Source organism: Vicugna pacos, chromosome 20, assembly GCF_048564905.1.
Source record: "Vicugna pacos chromosome 20, VicPac4, whole genome shotgun sequence".
NCBI classification, from domain to species: domain Eukaryota; kingdom Metazoa; phylum Chordata; class Mammalia; order Artiodactyla; family Camelidae; genus Vicugna; species Vicugna pacos.
Window position 1 is genome coordinate 32,191,804 of NC_133006.1, and position 20,371 is coordinate 32,212,174.

At 40.9% G+C, this 20,371-nt stretch overlaps 1 protein-coding gene and 1 non-coding gene across 5 annotated transcripts; both read left to right on the forward strand.

Moving 5' to 3' along the window:
• The first annotated feature begins 60 nt into the window (after nucleotides 1–60).
• Nucleotides 61–19,478, forward strand: TPMT (thiopurine S-methyltransferase). 4 transcript variants are annotated; one of them, XM_072945612.1, is made up of 10 exons: nucleotides 61–171; nucleotides 636–716; nucleotides 4,718–4,900; nucleotides 6,040–6,132; nucleotides 10,315–10,447; nucleotides 13,793–13,845; nucleotides 14,495–14,569; nucleotides 17,142–17,227; nucleotides 18,275–18,319; nucleotides 18,753–19,478. In XM_072945612.1, the coding sequence occupies exons 3-10, from the start codon at nucleotides 4,761–4,763 to the stop codon at nucleotides 18,863–18,865; spliced, it is 738 nt and encodes a 245-aa protein (XP_072801713.1). In that variant the 5' UTR covers nucleotides 61–171; nucleotides 636–716; nucleotides 4,718–4,760; the 3' UTR covers nucleotides 18,866–19,478. The 4 variants fall into 4 exon arrangements, with proteins under 4 accessions (XP_072801713.1, XP_072801714.1, XP_006198677.1 ...); XM_072945613.1 differs by having other exon boundaries at nucleotides 4,718–4,811; XM_006198615.4 differs by lacking the exon at nucleotides 636–716 and having other exon boundaries at nucleotides 64–171.
• On the forward strand, nucleotides 6,525–6,597 carry TRNAG-ACC (transfer RNA glycine (anticodon ACC)). The gene has a single exon. It is a non-coding gene; the product is annotated as a tRNA-Gly (tRNA).
• Nucleotides 19,479–20,371: the final 893 nt, after the last annotated feature.

A 20,371-nucleotide genomic window follows, 5' to 3' on the forward strand; every position in this document is an offset into this window, starting at 1 on the left:
AGCCCCGCCCAGGCCATTTCCGCCGCTGCGCAAGCCCGGGCGCCTGGGGAGGGGGCGGGGCCTGCGCGCCGGGGGAAGGGCAGGGCCGGGGGCGAGGCTGAGCTGGAGACCTAGTACCGGTACCGCCCACCGCAGGGCACAACCAGAGACAGGCTGAGGACTGCGCACGAGGTAGGCTCCCCCGGGCGCAGAGTGGGTGCGAATGAGCAATGGCACCATTTGCTAGGTGTGAGCCTGTGATCGGATTCCAGAACGGGGCATCCTAACAAAGCGCGGACACGCCAGCAGTCCGCGCCCTGAAGTGAGACTCAGGAAGCAGAATGGGAACGGGGAATAATGAGGTCAGATAGTGAATGACCTTTCTGAGTCCATGATGTGACCTCAAAGCATTGCTGGGTATTAGTGATTTTTAAAAAAAGAAATACTTGCCGGAATAGTGAGGGATACGCGGGGAGGGGGGCGAGGGGTGCTGTAAATATTCTGTCTTGCTCCGTGGTAATTGCACATGGTGTATGCATACGAAAAATTCACCGAGCCATACTCTTGAACTTTGTGCGCTTTAGGAATGTTATCCTTAAATTTGTCGAAATTTTAAAATAAATCTAGAGCAAAAACTTTTTTTTTTTTTGGAAAAGTGACGAGGAAACCACACTTGGAAGCCCACCCAAGGAGGACTTGGGCGACCAAACTAGTACATCTGCCATTTATGTGTATGGGTAAGAATGATTGTGAAATTTGCCTTTCTTGATTCTTACAATTTTGCACTTTTATCTTGTTATAGAAACTTGATTTCTACAGAAAAGGGACATGGACAAGTTAGTTATACTTTAAGAAGCTGTAAGAACAGCTAAGGTGTGATTAAGTTATATTCATGATGTTGATTTGTATATGTCGTTTGTGTGAGAGAGGTAGAGTTGAACAATTCCAGGTTGCCCTGCATTCGATGGTAAAATTATGCTTCCCTTATGTTTTAAATAGAGAACTGTTTATGAAGGCTCAAGTTCAGGTTCCAAAGTTTCTGTGAAAATGGAAATGAGAAAATTGCATCTCTCTTTTGCTTTTCTGTACCCAGTGTAATCAGATAACCTCTGACCTCTCAGAAAACTCTGAGTCACATTCTGACATCGGCAGGGCCTTGCAAAAGCCATTTGTTTAAAAAAAGTTTGCTGGGAAGTGAATTTGCACTCCAGATTCCAAAGGAGGTGCCTTCACCTTGAATCCTAAGCATACTGAAGCCAAATTTTGCAACAAAGAGAACTTCTTCTTGAATAACTGCTTTTATGTGGGGTTTGCTGTTCTCATGGAGAAATCATTAAATTAACTCCTCAAGAATAACCTGCTAGTGTAATCCAAACTAAATTAGTTTCACTAATGAGTCAAAGGGAGTGCTAGAACTCTTGCGTTGTATTCTCCTTAGTGTTACAAATTTCATGTTGAAAGGACATTTTTCTCATACCTTCAGATGGATTTGCAGTTATGGTCACGTGTCCTTTTTTCTCAGCTCCCTTTGTAAAAGAAAATAAGGAACAAAAAACAACGTCGCTCATCCAGTTACACCAAGGGTTAAGTCCGCAATCCCTGCCCAGGGCCCACCCATGCTGTGCCCTGAGGCGATTCAGGACTTCAGAAAATGAGGCTGATGCATTCTGTGTTTTGGATAAATGGCCCCTGGATACTTAAGAGGCATGCTTCCAGGAGAATTTCAATGGCCCAAGATTCTTGCATCTTCTCATACACAGAAAAGCACTAACATCATTAACTTCAGGTGTCTGTTCTTTGTGATTAGCAGTAATCTTTTACCAAGATGTATGCTTGACTACATGTTTTTCCCAGTCAAAAAAAAAAAAAAACATATATACGAAGCATATATACTTGGAGCAGTTCCTCAGAGTTATTTCCCGAGCTATAGTTCTAAGTAAAGTTTCCGAACAAAATTGAAACTCACAGCTCCTATGTTGTGTGTTTTTCTTTAGGTCAACATCTTTGTGCACATTTTCCCATGCAAAAAAAAGAAGCTATACTAAAATTATTGGAAAATACAAACTTGTGGGGTAGCAATCAGATACGGAGTACTTGCGTCTAGTTTTGCTCCCTCCTTCCATTCCACCAAAACAACACCAGGATTTTTAAAGGCATAAACCGCTAGAATAGGGACGACCGAAGAGAAGATAAAAGCAATAAATTTTTGAAATCTAGAAAGCAGATAGACAAGTAGTAAGGGATTTTGCAGACTTAAGACAGCTAAATTCTAACCCAGCAATGGGGAAAGCCAATGAGCAACTCTTTTTACATTTATAGAATCCCCCAGTGCTCAGGAATTAGCCACAGCAGGTACCTCTGGGAGATGGAAGGGTATGGTTGAAACTAAAAGGATTGCTTCTTAAGTCCCTGCAACCAAGTATCTGCCCTTCACCGCACCAGCAGACTTTGCAGGGGTTTAGTCCCTGGAGAAGGGAAAGAGTCTTTGGACTGGGAAGACACAGTTCACAGTTGGGGATGGAAGACCATACTGAAAAATGGAGATTAATTGAACACAGGCACACTGAATGCTGGGGTCCTCTCCCATGTTTGTTCTTTTCTTATGTGAGTCTAGAACCATGGTCCCAAGGACCCAAATTTTCAACAGAAATTGGGAGGTCTCTCTATAGAAAGTCTGACCAGTCCAAAGAAAATAAAGATAATAACATTGAGGCTTCCAAATGATATCTATTCACATCATCCTACAGTGAGGCTTAGTCAATAAGCCCCACCCACAAACTTAAATTTCTAATCATCTTTCTTTATTAATTCTTAAATATGAGCAGATAATTAGAATTGCTAGGCATTTGAGGACAGTCACTAGTTTGAAAGATAGAAGATAAAACCAACAGAAGAAGTGACTCAGTGACAGACTATGGAGGTAAATAAGAGAAAATAGCATATTCATTCCATCCATGAAATAAGAACAAAATAATATGAAAAGAGAGCATGAGAAATAGAAAGGAGCTCTCAAGAATTAAAGACTTGAGAGCAGAAAGGAAAAACTAAATGAAAAGGTAGAGAGAAAAAAATTAGGTGGCTTCAGAAAATAAGGCAAAATAATGAAAAATACAAAAAGTATGAGAAATTTACAGCATTACGTCAAGATGTCCTACAACCAAATAAAAGGAGTCCGAGAAAGAGGGGGAAAAAAAAGAGGGAACAAAATCATTATCTGAATAATTCAAGGATTTTTCCAGAATTGAGGGATATGAGGTAACAGATTAAAAGAACTTGGCCAAATGGATGAAAATAGACCCAGAATAAGGCACAGAATTATGAAATTGCAAAAACTGAGAGGCAGACAAACGCTTTGAGAGAGAGAAAAATATTGGCCACGTGGAAAATACCAGGATGAGAATGCCTTTGAATTTAAGCAGTAACTCAAAGCTAGAAGATAAGGGACTGATTTCTTCAGAATAATGGGAGAAAATGTTTTCTAATGAAGAATTGTTACCCAGCAAATCTATACATTAAGGATGAGGAATAGCATGAAGACATTTTGTACATGCAAAGTTGCAAAAAACCTTTTCTCCCATGCACCCTTTCTCAGAAAGCTGCTGAAGGTTGTACTTCACCAATACAAGGGTGGTAACCACAAAAAGTGGGAAATATCCAATAAAGTAAGTAGGGGATTCATGAAAAGATAAGAAGGAAGTCTCCAGGATGGTGATTAAGAAAGATCCCAGAAGGCTAGCGATGTACCAGGAGGAGAGTGCATCCAGGTCTGAGGGTTCTCCAAGATGATGATATTGATAGGAAATCTGATAACCGAAGAGGCCGAGAGTGTACTGGTAGGAGATTGAGACAGTTGGGAGAACTTAGAGTTGAATTAGTAATAAATATATAGAAATTTTAGAATATAAGTAAGAAATATATAGAAATACGTAGAAATTTTAGAATATAAGTAAGAAATATATGGAAATGAAAGAGCAAGACAGTTATTACCTGCAGAATAAAAAGCTGTGTGGAAAAGGAAAAATAATCCTAGAATTCTACATGGCTTAGCTGTGAATAGTATTTGCCTAGTCATAGTAATGTGTACTTCAAATATTTATTTAAAATTATGCTATGTCTATATGGAAAGGACACAAAAAATGAGAAGGTGGTGTGTGTGTGTGTGTGCTGGGAAGGTGAAATGCTTACCTTTCTGGATGCTACCTAGAAATCAATTAAGAAGATACAAAATAAGCATGCTAGTTCGAAATACGGAGTTAGATTTCAGGACTCAGCTAAAAGAGTTAGAGACGGTTGCCTCATTGGGAGTGGAGATTGCTGCTCTCATAACTCTGTTGAACTCTTTGATTTGTGTACATTATAACATTGATTAAAAAAATAAGTAAACATTAAAAGAAACTTTAAAAATTAGAGTGAGATACCAGGAGAAATTCTAAGCTTACAAAAGTTATGAAGTGTGGAATGCTTTTTTTATGTGTGTGTGCTTTTTTTAAAAACTTAAACCTTTTTACTCCAATGTTAAGATATAATTCAATTTGTTTAAAAAATCTCTCCTAATGTTATTATGAGACATGCCTCTACCATCAGACTCACTGAAAAGTAATTTTCTAAATGGCTCTTCCTTGGATATTGAAATATTTTTTAAAAAGCCATATTGCTGAGGATAGTAGAGTTTCATGTCATTCATGCATAGATTTGAAATGTCCTTAGAATGACAGCATTGCAAACATTTTCCGTTTAGGCACTGGAGGCATTTGCTATGAGCCAAAGTTATCTACGGAACTATGGATGGTACAAGAACTGTCCTTGATGTTGAGGAGTACCCGGATACCGAGGTACAGAAAAACCGAGTGCTAACTCTGGAAGAGTGGCAGGAGAAGTGGGTGAACCACAACATTGCGTTTCATCAAGAAGGAGGGCATCAGTAAGAAATGTTTACATTTCTTTGCAGAGAAATGTTAGTCTGTAACAGAGAAATTCTCTGTCAGAAACTGACTTTGGAAATAGAAATGATAATATAGGTACCCATTCTTTGACTGATTTTAGGATGCACATTCTTAGTTGTTCACACTTTAGCATCTCTGAAATCAGAATGCATCTGTGGCCTGTCACAGTTTAATTGGCAGTGATGTTTCTTCCCATGGAGTATAAATAATGATGTGACTTAGAATTGATGGCGTCTGAGATTTATGAAATATGCGTTTTTTTAAATCCCCTGTAGCGTCTATGTATTAGTCATGCTTGTTTTTTCTTGCAGCTGATGCTCTGCTACATTAATGGTTACATCTCTTTATACTGAAAAGTGGTAGTGTTCTAACTTTGCTTTCCAAGAGCATGTGTTCAAATGTTAACGTATTATCTATATGGTGAGAGAAGAGAAGTTGAGAGAAATTAGTAAGCGAGCTAGGATGCTGAGCAATATACTAATAGTAGTAGTAAGCTTCGAAGCAGCAAAAATAAATGATAGGCCAGTGCTGGGTAAACTAGTTGTGACAGATGTTCCTTCTTCCAGGCAGCCACCTGGATTTCCCAGGGGACGTTGTTACTATTCTTATGTTTGCATACCAAGTGGTAGTTGGGGCATCATCCTAGAACCATTGCATGGGTTATCTCTGTCATTTGGTTGGCCTTAGAAGAGCCACGCCTCTCCAGAGGGAATTAACTACAAGGACTGAACTTTTCAGAGCTACTTCTGAGGCCTGAAATACCTATTTCAAGAGCTTTCCATAAAATGAATGTTGAAAAACTCAGTAGGTCCAGATCCACATGCACACACATATAACATTTTCAAAGTGTATCAACCAAGGAAAAATAATTTTTTATTTTTAATTACTAATCAGAAAAGCCCCATGTTTGAGTCAGATTAACTACTCACTAGTTACTTAACCTTCCGGTTTCTTCATTTGTAAACCAGAGATTTTAATAATTAATGTTGTCTACTTGGTAAAGTTGTTGGGAAATATTAAATGAGATAATGCATGAAAAGTCCTTAGCATTTTAATTGTAGTCCTTTGCTCTGTACCTTGGACTAATTAAAACAAACTTTTTTTTTTTCCTCCCCAGGCTGTTAAAGAAGCACTTGGATACTTTTCTTAAAGGCGAGAATGGACTGAGAGTATTTTTTCCCCTTTGTGGAAAAGCAGTTGAGATGAAATGGTATGAGCATCAACATATTTTCTTGTCTTGATGATAAATGCTTTGGGTGACTATTTAATAGGATGTGGGTTAAAAAAATGCCATTCTCAGGAAATGCTCAGGATTTCTATATTTTTAGTAGACTATTACTGATGGGTTCATGGAGGTAATATTCTCAAACCATAAGACACTGCAGAACCAGGTGTGACCTAGTCTTTCTGTTTTGAGTTTCTAAGAAAATTAGTTTAGAACCAATGAGATAGGGGAGAGGGGGGTGGGACCAGCCTTCCTTCTTAAATCTCCGTCATCTTTGTGCATGGTTTAGTTTTTGTAGGCGGTTTAGGAAGTTAACTGCGTAAATTTTAGGTATTTTAAATAGAGGTGGACAGAAAAATTCAAAATGAATTACAAGGGGAGGGTATAGCTCAGTGGTACAGTACATGCTTACCAAGCATGAGATCCTGGGTTCAATCCCCAGTGCCTCCATTAAATAAATAAATAAATAAACCTAATCACTGCTCCCCCCAAAAAAGAAAAAAGTAACTAATTACCTCCCCTGCCAAAAAAAAAAAAACCCAAAAACAAACAAACAAAAAATGTTTTACAACTTTTGGGTAAGACTGTGCACAGTCCACTCTTCACCCCCTCTTCCTTCCTTTTGTGAGCACCTACGAGTTTTTGTTTTCATGAGTCATTGTTACAAAACCAGTGGTGATGACAAAAGTATGTCTTGTAATTCTCTGTGAAGAGAATTCACTTTAATTAACAAACCACTATCACTGTGGGTTACCTTACAGTCGCAAAAGTGGCCACCATTATTTATACAGAATTCTGTTTTAATGATATTGGACAGACGCAATCCTACCTGCCAAGACATTCATTTTTAAGCTTGAATGTTGAGAACTTTGATCATTAAGCAGGAAAAAAAAATGAAAAGTATGCATGAACATGACCGGTAAGTGAAAAATATAGTAATAATTTATTAAATATGTTGTGTTCCCTCTAGAAATACAGATGGCCAGTCCATAGAACGTGCATGCATTTAGGGTTGATTTTTGAGTGAAGATGGTGACATTTTTACAGCCAGCCCCCCAGGCCCTCAACTTGTAGCTCAGAGCATTTGTGAGTGGCTGCTATGGCTTCAGATTCTAGGGTGGCCATGAAATTGAGAACATTATTTCCTAACCAACTCAATGAACCAGAAGAAAGAGTTCTCTTGGAAACTACCTGCAAGGAAAACATTAACTGTGTGAACAGATTGCCTTATTGCCGTGCCGTAAGTGGAAACAGTCTAATTCTAGCAGAGGCTCTGAGACAAGATTAGGATATGGTATGATGAAACAGCCAATTAAATGTGGCTGTTGAAGATTTAGGGTCTAAAGTCATTTGTAGTAAAAACACCAGAACTAAGCTATTGTAATTGTTATTGTATCATAGGATTTTTCATTTATGTTATGAATTTGTATATTAGGGTCTATAGAAATATCAGATGTGAATAGATAAACTATGAGCTGAAGCCCAAAATGTTTAAGACATTTTCTTAGGTTTTGGTTTTTTTTTTAAGGGCAATATATTCCAATACAATCCAGCCTACGCCAGTCTTTAGTAGGCTGTGCTTCATTTTTCACTTGTTGAATGGAAATAAAAATTCATGCAGCTGGCTTGGGTAACATATTAAAAAATATTTTCTAACTTCAAATAAATGTATGGAAAATAAAAAGAAATATTCCCTGTATGTTAACTTATAAATTTCCTAGGAAACATGAAAGGTAAGTTATTAGTATGTGTATTTTAGAATTATAAACAGTTCATGTTCTGACCACACTGAAAGTATGTGTCTTGTGTGGGAAATAGGACCAGTCAGTTCTTCTATACCTCTTGTTTTGAAAATGCTAACTTCATTCTAACTCCACTGCTATATTAAGGAACAATTTGAGTATGATGTGAATTTCACATTTGCTCATCCGTGATTTTGTCTGCAAGAAACATGAGGTGAAAGCAGATAAGAACACCCAGCTGAACTATAAACCGTGTATAAAGGACACCCAGCTGAACTATAAACCGTGTATAAATACACAAAACGCACACACACACCTCGGATGTCTCCCAGTTACCTCACCCTATGTGCTGTGAGCCGCTCCCATCCACAGCTAGTGCTAGAACTTTCTGTGTGATTGTCAATAATCTCTGTCTATTACTTTACAGTAATTCTAAAGCCTCAACCCTTCCAATGCCCAATTCTTTTTTTCTTTCTTTCTTTCTTTCTTTTTTTTTTTTTTTTTTTGAGGTTGGGGGAAATTAGGTTTATTTATTTGTTTATTTATTTTAAATGGAGGTGCCGGAGATTGAACCTAGGACCTCCTGCGTGCTAAGCACAATCTCTACCACTGCACTACACCCTCCCCTCCAATGCCCAGCTCTGTAAGTAAACTTCAGGTCTTTCTCAAGGTGAAGTGCCATGTTGTAGTATTTATATATACTGTAACCATTTAATGTGTAAAACTGTGCAACTATGGCTGTTAGGTTGCTGCCTTTTTTCTTTTTAATGTGGCACTAAGTTTTTTTTTTCCCCTTAAGTAATACTTTTAATCTAGTTTCTTTCTAAATATTGTTTAATTGTGTATTATTTTTTAAAAAATCCTGACTCACAGAGATAAGTTATGGCAAATGTGTAGCAGCTTTTCTTTTTTAATTTTATTTTTAATTTTTTTGTGGGGGCAGGTAATTAGGTTTATCTGTTTATTTATTACTTTTGGTGGAGGTACCAGGGATTGAACCCACAACCTCATGCATGCTAGGCACGCACTCTACCATGAAGCTATACCCTCCCCCCAGCTTTCTTTTTAAACATTTTTTTAAAATTAAGGTATAATTGACATGCAACATTATGTTAGTTTCCAGTATACAACATAATGATTCCATATTTGTATATACATGCATGTATTATTAAATGGTCACTCCAATAAGTAGTTAATCAATACATAGTTATAGAAATGTTTTATGTGTGAAAACTTTAAAAATCTCCTCTATTAGCAACTTTAAAATGTGCAACACAGTGTTACTAACTATAGTCACCAGGTTACATGTTATTATCCCCATGACTAATTTATTTTATAACTGAAAATGTGTACCTTTTGACTCCCTTCACCCATTTCACCTACCGCTCACTGCCAGCCTCTGGCAACCACCAGTCTGTTCTCTATATTTATGAGCTAGTTGGGTTGGGTTTGGTTGGGTTTGGTTTGGTTTTTTTGTTTGTTTTTAGATTCCACACATATGCTTTTTGTCTTTCTCTGAGTCATTTCGTTTAGCATAACGCCCTCAAAGTCTATCCATGTTGTCATAAATGGCAAGATTTCAATTTTGATGGCCAAATAATACCCTATTGGGACAGAATTTTTAATATGTGCCCCAACCCCCATTTTCCCCATAAACCTCGTGATTTTTATTGCACGATTTTGCATAATGCAGTGATTTTTACGAAGGCATAGGTTGCATTATAGCAGAACTGACTTATGCATTTAATTTGACACAAAATCAATACTGTGCCTGGGTATTTGTGTCACTAATGCTGAAGTCCGAGATGCCAAGACTGACTCCTGTAATTATAAAGCTTATAAACCAGGAAAATACCAGTTATTTGACTATGATAATTAACTAAATTTCTGGATAAGGTTTACTGTAAGTAAATTGAAATTATAAGATGATTGTAGAAATGGGTGCTAATGTTTTAGAGCCATGTGCTTCAGTACAATAGTTACTAGCCCAAGGTGGCTTTTTAAACTAAATCGCGCTAGCCACGTCTCAGGCCCATGTGGTTAGTGGCTGCTGGACTGGACAGCACAGGTGTAGATTCTTCATCATCCCTGAAAGTCTTAATGGACAGAGGTGATTTACAGAAACTGAAAAGCGTGTCTAACTCATAGGATGCTTTTAAATCAGAAACTCTTCTAATCAGATCCATTTGTAGTAAATCCACATTTTAAGGTATAATTTTCCAAACTCGTGACTTCTTTTCCCAAGGTCATATAAATCAGTTTTTCAGAGTTTCAAAAACATAAGATTTGAGAATATAGAGAGCTGCTTTCTATGGATCTGCATGTTCTGTGAAACCCTGTGAAAAATGTATGCTTATTGGGGTATATCCTTTTATTTAGTACTGTACTTGAAATAATTTCAGTGTAATTATGTGATTTTATGCAGGTTTGCAGACCGAGGGCACAGTGTAGTTGGTGTGGAAATCAGTGAACTCGGGATACGGGAATTTTTTACGGAGCAGGATCTTTCTTACTCAGAAGAACCAGTTACAGAAATCCCTGGAGCCAAAGTATTCAAGGTTTGTTTAGATTTTGGCAAATAATTATTTACATACCCCTGCAACAAGGTTTTTTTCAGTGTGAGTAAGTGAGAATACAATGTGAGTGTCAGATGACCCCACTTTATCACCAGATTTGCCTGGACATTATATAGTGTGAGGTGCCAGGACTTAAAAAGATGGTGGTGGAGTGTGTGCTTAGCATGCTCAAGGGCCTGGGTTCATTCCCCAGAACCACCTCTAAAAACAAACAAACCAACAAACAAACAAACCTTATCACCCCCCCAAAAGAAATTTAATAAACAAAATATAGAAAGATAGATGAAAGCTGTATGTGAGCAAGTATATATGAAAGCCAAGGTCAAAGCTTAATTAGACTCACGTTTTTGGTTTGGGTTTATTTGATTTTTAATATATAAACAGGCCTGATTTCTATCTTATAAACAGGAGTTTCTGGGAACTTGTGCTACACCCTGCATAAGGCATTGAAAAGATAAAGCCACACTCCCTGCCCTAAAGAATCCTTTAGCTTAGGAGAGAAGAGAAACAGAGAGCAGGCTGTCATACGCGGGGCTAAGTGTAATGATGCAGGGTGTTAAGGGAACAGAGAGGAAAGTTACCAAATCCAGCCTGGGGGAGCTTCCTGACAGATACGGCTGGGACAGGCAAGGAGTCCTGTCCTTGGTCTCAGACGCCCTGAGAAGCTGGTACTTCATCCTGCAATTTCAAGTGGGAACATGAGATGGCCACATTTTCTTATGAGACAAACCACCCTTCTGGCTTCAAGGAAAGTAAAAAAAAAAAATTTTTTTAATGGAGGTACTGGAAATTGAACCCAGGACCTTGGGCATGCTAAGCACACACTCTACCATTGATCTGTATTCCACACCCCCCAAAAAAGGGAAATAAATTTGAAGGGAAGTAACCTCCCGGCAGAGAGACCAGTTAAGAGGTTGTGAGTCGTGGTCCAGGAAAGATGTTGAAGGACTGCAGTAGGGGCACTTTAACAGGTGTGTTAAAGTGATTTTGAGGATGTCAGACTGGGAGGATTTTGTGATGAATAGGATGGGAGTCAGGGGGTGATGAGTTCACATTTCCAGCTCAGATGGCTGGTTGGATGGCAGGGAATAAAGGAGAAGCAAGTTGAAGAGCAGAGAAAATGAGTTTTGTTCCGGGGGTGGTGAGTTTCAGAGACCTGAGGAATGGCGAAGGTGTAACCAGCAAATGTCTCTGAAGCACGGGGCAGCGTTTGGGCTGGAAATGATAAGATTTGGGAGTTGTCTTCATCTGTGACCACCAGAATGATCCAGTGGAACTGCTTCAGCAGCCTGGGGTAACAATGTGGAAATAAACAAAGACCATCCAGAAGAGAACATGTTTATTCAGAGTCGGCCAATTGCATTTGGCAGAGGCTCAAAGACAGGCGGGGGTGGAAATGCTTTCGAGTGAGAAACGCTGATTGGAGGCTGTTGGCTGACTAGAAGCTGTGTCCTTTGTGATTGGTGTGGGAAGCATATTTGGCTTTGAGTTGGAAGGGGATGGGGTGAGGGGTGGTAAAAATCAGGGGGCTTGTGGTCACTGATCAAGTCCTGCAAGGTTGTGGTTTGGCTTCTCGGGCTGGTTACTGCACAGGTTTTGGGTCCAAGGTCCCTAGTCAGACATGGTCTGGCCACTGTTGGTCTGTGTATGTAGTCTTCACAAAGTACTCTCTTTTCTAAATATTAAAATTAATTGCTCAGTTCAGAGGAGGCTTGATGGTACTTTATTTTACAGCTCCCTCCCACTCCATTCTTAAGCCACCTAAGAATCCCAGTGTTTCACTCAGTCCATAGAGGCTAGTCCTGCTTCCGGACCCCTTGGAGTAATGGTTCTCAGCCCCGGCGGCACATTTCAAATTATCTGTGCATCTTTCAAAATTCCCAGTGCTGAGGCCTCGCCCTGGGCAAATTAAATCAGAATCTCTAGGGGTGGGGCCCAGCATCAGGTCTATTTAAAACTCCCCAGTGATTCCAATCTGCAGCCGAAGTTAAGATTCACAGGCTGTTGCTCCTGCCTCCAAGCCCCCCACTTCTCTCCGGGCTGACCCCCACCGTGCTTCCAGACTGGGCAGTAAAGACCTGCCCTCCTCTATGTGTGACCTCTGTTGGCGCCTCATTTCAGAATAAAATCCAACAGTTTCACGTCCTGATGCACCTTTCCTACCCTGCCCTCCCCCCATCCCCACCGCCCAGACTTCTCACCGCCCTGGATTGCGCCCTCAGCGCACCCCCCGCCCGCCCTCCCGTCACGGTTCCGCCTCCTGGTCTGTCTTTCCTGGTGCTCAGGCCTTTCTCTGCCCTGTCCACTCTGTTCCCACGGTTCTGGGCACACAACCAGAACAGTACAACCCATTCCGTGCTGTAGTGTTTCTCGGTGCCCCGGCCTCTGCTCCACCAGGCTGTCCTCAGTGGAGTCAGAGACTCTGTCAAATTCATTTTCAAAACAACAAGGACCTACTGCAGAGCACAGGGAACTATATTCAGTATCTTGTAATAACCTATAATGAAAAAGAATAGGAAAAAAATATATATGTATAACTGAATCACATTGCTGTACACCAGAAACTAAAACAACAGTGTAAATCAACTATATTTCAATTAAAAAAAAAATTCACTTCCACTGTCCAGAACTGGGGTGGTCCTGCCAGGATGTGTGCAGGAAATAAATACTCGTTAGCCAGTGAGATTAGTACAACTTCACTTTCCACGAGAAACTTTGAAAATGTCTGCGCTTTCTCACTCAGCCTGCCTGGTAATTGATTGATCTGTGTGCTTGTCTTTAGCAGAGTCAAAATTTCAGGATTCTGCTAAAGTAAACATTGCTAAAATTGAACAAGCTCCAAAGTGAGTAATAGCTAACTGATCTTCAGTGTTAACTTCTCTGTGATTTTCCTCTTTGAGTTGATCCAAAAGAACCCCATACAGGTGTTTCATTTTAAGAGTGCCATTAAAAATTATTTTCAGTAAAATTTTATCTTCAGTTAAAAAAAAAATTTGCAAAGGTTGCCAGGTGCAGGAAGTGAGGAGGGCAAAGACGGAGAGGAATTCATTAAAATGATTATAATCACTGTGTTCAGATGGTGGCATGCAGGTTTTTTCTTTATTTTGTAAATTCTCTGTAATATGGTCCATATTTATCTTATAATTAAAAAATTTAAAATAAAATGTGTAAACAATTATTTGCAGTGAAATTACATCCTTTATGTTTAATTACACATTCCTTCTCTACCACCTATGCTCTACTTTGCCCCTCTTTTTTCTTTTTCCTTGACTATTCAAATATCTCCTAACTAAGTAGAATTTTTTTGTCTTGACTCTTTCATTGCAGAGTTGCTCGGGGAACATTTCATTGTATTGTTGCAGTCTTTTTGATCTTCCCAGGTAGGACTGAAGTCTCCCTCTGCACTTCTGGAAACTTGAGTGTGTGCTGGGCACTGCTGGGCGGGTGGAGGAGGGGATTTTTAATCACTCCTGCCTCCTTGCACCCACAAAACACCGATTTGAATCTCTGTTCTGTAGTTATTTTTTTACTATAGTGTACATGTCTGCACATTTGATAATCTTTGCCCTTGGGTGGCTTCTAAGCTCTGGAAAATATTATTCTGACCCTAGGCAGGTAGGAAAAACGAAGAGATAACAAGAAAGTGTCTTCACTTCACGCCTGACTCTGTAACAGAAATGAGTTTCAGGATGCGGAGGGAGGTGAGACCCCATCTCCTGAAAGTCCCTGATATTCCCAGGGGCTGAGCACAGAGTTGTCATAAACTGTCGCTTGTTCCTGGTGTGTGTTCCCAAGTCCCAGCAGAAGGGGGAGCTGCTGCCCCAGCTCCTAGAACTAGGAGGGGATGGACAGCAACTCATACCCCGTCAGCACATCCATATAGCCTCTGGGGAAAAGCAGGTGTGAGGTCCCAGTCCCGTAACAGCTGGCAAGGTACCAGCGTGCACCGTGCGGAACGCTGTTAGTCTTGTTAAAGTTTCGATTTTTCTTACATAAACTGCTGTATTTTTTTCTTTTTCTTTCCGGTAGAGCAAATATTGGCAAATTTGACAGGATCTGGGATAGAGGAGCATTAGTTGCTGTTAATCCCGGTGATCGCAAACGGTTAGTGATTTGATTTCTTTAATTATATTGTTTTTTCCCTTTTTAAAATGCTTTCTTAATTTAGTATACTGTACTTTTCCTGGTTTCCAGAAAGTTACTAGACTTTTACTAGTTTGAAATGGCTTATTGCATCTGGAATTAGAAGACCTATGTCCAGGAGCATCCGGGTCTAAAGAGTGTAGGACGCTTTTCCCACCCACTGAGGATGTTCCTCCTCTTCATCTGGGTTGGTCTCTGCGGGGGCTTCAGCTGCGTGGCTCAAATCCCCGAGGCTGTGGGGAGCAAACCAGAAGTCACAAGGCTCAGTCTCCAGACCATGCACCTTGTGTCTGGTTGTTTCCCCCCCATCCGGCATAATTCTTACAGATAATAATGTGATCGACCATAATAATAAATAGAAATAGAAATTTGCAGCACATAGTAGGAGCTTAATCAATATTTGTTGAGTAAATAAGTGAAAACAAACTGGACCCGGAGCAAGGGAGATACCCTGTTTTCTGCAGCCCCCATCGCCTCCTCTGTCCTAGAAATGAGGACCATCTAAGTGGCCTCTGACCTGTTTGATTCATGGTTAACAGAACAGTGAGGCTTCATCTGGAACTCTTAGAGAATCTAGTTTTAGTTTGGCCACAGACCAAGTGTCTTCCCTAGTCCCCCATTGTCACTCTTTCCTCCCCTCCCAGCCTCATGTGTGTGTGTGTGTGTGTGTGTGTTCACAGCCCCAAGTGTGCCTGAGAACATTGGCCTTTGTCTCCAGAAAAGCTGCTTACTTCAAGCCGTTAGAAAGATAAATGATTTTATCTCAGCACTTAGGGAACTTCGTGTTCCTCCCAGTTCTCCATCAGTACTCATGTCATCCTTTTGCTCAGACTGCACGTGGGGAAGAACTGATGTGTTTTCTGCTGTGACTCTCAGGTCTCTTGCCTGACATTAATCATACCTCTCATTTTTCTGAATTTTTTGAAGCTGGTTGAGAGAGAAAGTCCACATTTCATGAGGAGTGATGCCTGTTAGTCCTGACAAACCCACCTGACTGATCACTTTTGTCGGGACAGCATGTTCCTCCTTTCTGCTTCTTAAGAACAAGAGTCAGGAAGTGAAGAAGTAAAGGTTTCTGCTCAAAAGTTTGTGAAGGGCTTGTTCTTTCGCTTGCAAGGAAGAGCAGCCTGTTCACGCCAGCTTGAGTTTTAGGGGAGTTCATATTGAAGATGCTAAAGGAGCAACGGTCGCTGCCCCAAGTGCTTACTGTGTACCAGGCAGGGTTTCTAAGCACTTTATGTGTGTAAACTCATTGAATTCTTACGACCACCTGTGAGTTGGTTACTAATCTCATCCCCATTTTACAGGCGAGGAGACTGAGGCACAGAGGGCTTACGAATTTGTCGAGCTTATGTAGCCAGTAAGTAGAGGAGCTGGAGTTTGAGCTTGGGGCACTTGCAGAGTCTGTACCCCTAACCCCATGTTACACAGCCCCCATGACTTCTCACAGGGCTCTAGACAGGGGTCAGGGTACAGCCGGGCATACCCTGTGTGCTGAGAACCAAGGCTCCTCTCTCCGAGCTGTGCAGCCTGTCCACCTCTGTATGTCTGTCTGTCACAGCCTCTCTTCTTCCCTGTGTGCTTCTCCTTTGTCCTACCTGACCCCTTGGCTTCCTCCTCTAACCTCACTCCTGCTCCCACTCACCTGACTGACAGCCCTCAGCCTCCTCAGCTCCGACCACCACAGTGCACAAAAACTCTGGCTTTCAGTACCTAGCCGAAACACGGTTACCTAGCAACTCCTCTTTGCATCTCTTACCTCCATTTCCCAGTGGAGGCATCTGGTTGGTCAAGCTCATCATTCTGTACTGGGCCCAGGCCTGGCTCCCGATCAGTCTGCCGATGGGCTCTGTTAGGGCACAGTCCCTGCCCTGACACGGCTGTGAGGTGGTGTCACCTGCTCCCCAGGACACCCCCTCCCAAAGACCGTTGCCGTAGCACTCAGGGTCTCTGCTTACTGGCAGAACTTTAATTTCATACTGCCTTGAATTTTGGCCTGTTCGTTAGTGTTCTCTCTCCCCAGCTAAACAGAGGAAAGGGATTGTGTTTTGACCTCTCACCCAAGGCCCTGGAGACAACCCAGGCACCCAGGATATTTGTTACACCACAGTGTCCCAGGCCCCCCAGCCACCCTCCTGCGTCAGTCTCAGGGTGCGTGAAGCGCAGGCATCTTGTTGTCCAGCAGGTGCCCACATAGTCTTGGCACCAGCCTGGTCTGGGAACCACTGCCCCAGAGCTGGGAGAGCCTCCAGGGACCACAGCCGGCTGGAAGGAGCCTCTGCTCCGCTGTGTGTGACGTCTTCTGGTCTGATGGGCCCTCAGTGTTTCCCAGCTTGGCAAGTGACAGCATTGCTGAGCCCATTTCTGGCTCTTTGGAATGAGAGTCGACTTCGTATGATCATTTGGGAAATTAAAGTCAGTAACAGAGACAAAAGGAAATGCTGGCTCCCCCCGCCTCCCACCTGCCTCTCATGCCCTGCAGGCCTTGACTTTGTAGAGAAATCTAACCCGTGCCTTTGTGTGTTCTTTCCAGCTATGCAGATATAATGCTATCCCTAACGAGAACTGGGTTCCAGTACCTCTTGTCTGTTTTTTCTTACGATCCAACTAAACATGCAGGTAAAGTTGTTTGATTGTTCTTTAGTTCCCTCATTTCCTGATTTAATTCTATGACATGGGCAGCATTAATTTCTCCTGATTTATCTCATGTGACACATACGACATGAAATCCGTGTCATCCATGGTTGGGGGATGTCTGGGGCAGGTGCCTACAGATACGCACGAACACATCCTCGTAAGAGGACGGTGTAGGACCTGGACGTGGCGAGGCCAGAGCTGTGCCGGAGAATCTGTAAACTGTTATTTAATTTCTGAAATTGCGCACAATCCGTTGCATTTTTCAAATAACTATCTTTGTTTTGAATGTAAAAGTGATGTTTTCTTCTGGATTCACTTGGATGTGTTTTAACACTAAAGCCTCACCTTTAAGTCATGGCTTTACAGGAAGAAGGGAAAACCAAATCCATAGACTTTTAATTGGTAAAAATCCCCTTTCTGCTTTCTCACTGAGCTTTTTGTAAAGCGGTTTGTTTTATAAATATTTATAGATGTCAGTAGAAATTTTTTTTCTGTTTGAATAAAGCAGGTCTTGAAAACTCCTTCAAAGATGAGACCTAGTGTCCATGATTAAGTCTGGGACCATCAGATGGAAATAGAAAATACTGGACAGATGTCAGCTCCACTGACGTGACTAAATTCCCTTTCTGAGCAGCAGGGCTAAGGAAGGGCCTGAGGGGAGAAGACACAGTGGAGGCTCAGAACAGCCTCTCGGAAGAGGCAGAACTGTTCCGCTTAAAGTAAATGGCAGTGAACTCCACTCATATTTCCCTGCTCCCGAGCCCCAGGCTGACTCAGCCGTCTCACCTAAGCTAGAGATGGGCACCTGCCATTACCATCCCCTCCGTAAGCCAGTCTTTGGTATAAGATACGCAAAAGAAAAAGCAAAAGAACCTGTCACAGCCTCGCCTATTTGGATAACTAAGTTGTGTATGGAGTGAGTGTACCCAAGTCATTGGAAATAAGCTGAGAACTGAGCCCTGAGAATTTCTTTCTCTTTAGAGTTAGATCTATAGAATTTATTCGTCACCATGTTTCTCTTTTACTTAGGTCCACCATTTTATGTTCCAGATGCTGAAGTTAAAAAATTGTTTGGTAAGTTCCAGATGTGTGCTGTAACTTTTTAAATAAAGTCAACAGTCAACTGTTTTGAGCTGTTAGCAGACCATCACTATCTCAAAGTATATAAAATAAAAAAGCCAGAAACCATTTTATTGGAGGCTATTTTATCCAAAAAAAGGGACCCATCTCCATACTATGCCTTTGGGCTAAGTGGTATGTTTATGTGAAAGACATTTGAATTCTTCTAGAGAGATGGTAAGTTTATTTTAGCTCTTAGGAGTTCTAAGTGATACCAACAATTCAGAGTTCAGAAAAGTTACCTGTGATTTTGTCCCAGTTTCATTAAAAAGAACAGAAGAATCTTCAGTGCACACTGTTTTTGAAATCATTTGATGACGTGCTTTTAGAAGAACTGCTTGCATTCTTCATAAAGTTTTAGCTTGTTACGTTTTCTTTTTTGTTTCAGGTTCAATGTGCAACATCCATTGTCTGGAGAAGGTGGATGCTTTTGAAGAACGACATAAAAGCTGGGGAATTGACTGCATTATTGAAAAGCTGTATCTATTTACAGAAAAGTGAATGAGACGTAAATAGAAGCAAGTCATATCAACATGTTTTTGAGCAACTGGAAATTGTGCTAAGGCACGAAAATGTAATAGATGACTTTTGGGGAAAAAATTATTCACAAATCGTATCACAGATCTTTGGTCAAAAATGCATATAACTCTTTAGGGAAAAAAATAGAACCATACTTTGGAAAGGAGAGTTTGATTGGGGGGTGAAAGATTATCCCTGTATGTCTTACTTACAGATTGCAAGAATTTTTACAATTAGCATGTAATACGTGTATAATTTTAAAAAAACAGTAATGTAATACATATAACTTAAAGAAATATAATAGACATAGAAAAATTGGCATTCTTTATGAAATTTAGAACCATTGAGGAAATGTAACACTTTAATAGGGTTCAGGGTAAAAGACAGTGATCCAAGACATTATGTAAAACATTAACTTTTACTATAAACCCTCAAATTGTGCTTAATTCTAGCACCCATTTTCACACTTTTCCTCCTTATCTAATTTTATATGTGACAGAATGAAGAAACAGATTTTAAAATTATTGAAATTAACCAATCTATATGGAACAAAATATTTTTCCCAAACTGTAAAAATAAATCTTTTAGAAGTTTTTTTTCTGAGTTTGGCAGTTTTTTCCTCTTAATTTAATCTTGTTTAAATGATAAAGTCTTTATGTAGTGCAGCGTTCTTAGGGCTGGATTCATGTCTGTTCACTTATGAAAGTTTAGATTCAAAACTTCTGTTTTTCATTAACAATCACATTTTGTTAAATCAGATGTTCCCCTCTCGGCTAATACCAAAATGATTTAGATTGTTAAGCACATGTTAATAGGGTAGTGTGTATTATAAAAATTCAGTTACTCAAATGTGTGTGTGGGAACTTGAGAAACTTTGAAATCTCCAGATTCTTATTTCCTGCCGTGTCTCCAGCTCATTTTTCTGTTGGTGCTCAAAACATTCAAGCCTGCACTGCCATCCCCTCCTCACCAAAACCCTCACCCCTGAAGCCAAGCACGTGGGGCACAAGTCACAGAATTAGGGGGTCAGAGCGGGCACTGGGAGACCAGATGCCCTTGCGGGAGAGCAGAGCTGGAGAGGGCGCAGAGGGTCAGAGTCCAAGGAACCGCACTGCTGATGGAGAGCCGCCTGTTGAGGTGCTGACCTGAAACTCAAAATGTGAGCAACCCAAGAGGGATTCAGGTTGGCAATGGTAGCAAGTTTTCGCTCCTATGAGCTCACCAGCCCCACAGTAAGTGCCCACTGTCTGTCTTTGCTCTCTGTTAAAAGGTTGTATGTCTGCGCCCAGATTGAGTTGCTTCTGTTCTATTCAACTTGCTCCTCTCCCCTCCTCTCCCATCTCATTCTGGGATTCCTTCTCAACTGTGTGTATGCGGCATGTCTTCCCCAACTCGCCAAACCAGCAGCCCACCTGTCCAAGCACCAACTCCCTCCCCAGACCCCTCAACCTGGAGCCCTGTGCTCCCTCTCCTCTGCTGGGACCCCCT

Bases quoted from the DNA above. Each gene is read 5' to 3' on its own strand.
- TPMT (XM_072945612.1), top strand. From the start codon at position 4,761: ATGGATGGTACAAGAACTGTCCTTGATGTTGAGGAGTACCCGGATACC. The intron at 6,133-10,314 runs GTATGAGCATCA...GATTTTATGCAG, and splicing joins AAAGCAGTTGAGATGAAATG to GTTTGCAGACCGAGGGCACA. The intron at 14,570-17,141 runs GTTAGTGATTTG...TGTTCTTTCCAG, and splicing joins AATCCCGGTGATCGCAAACG to CTATGCAGATATAATGCTAT.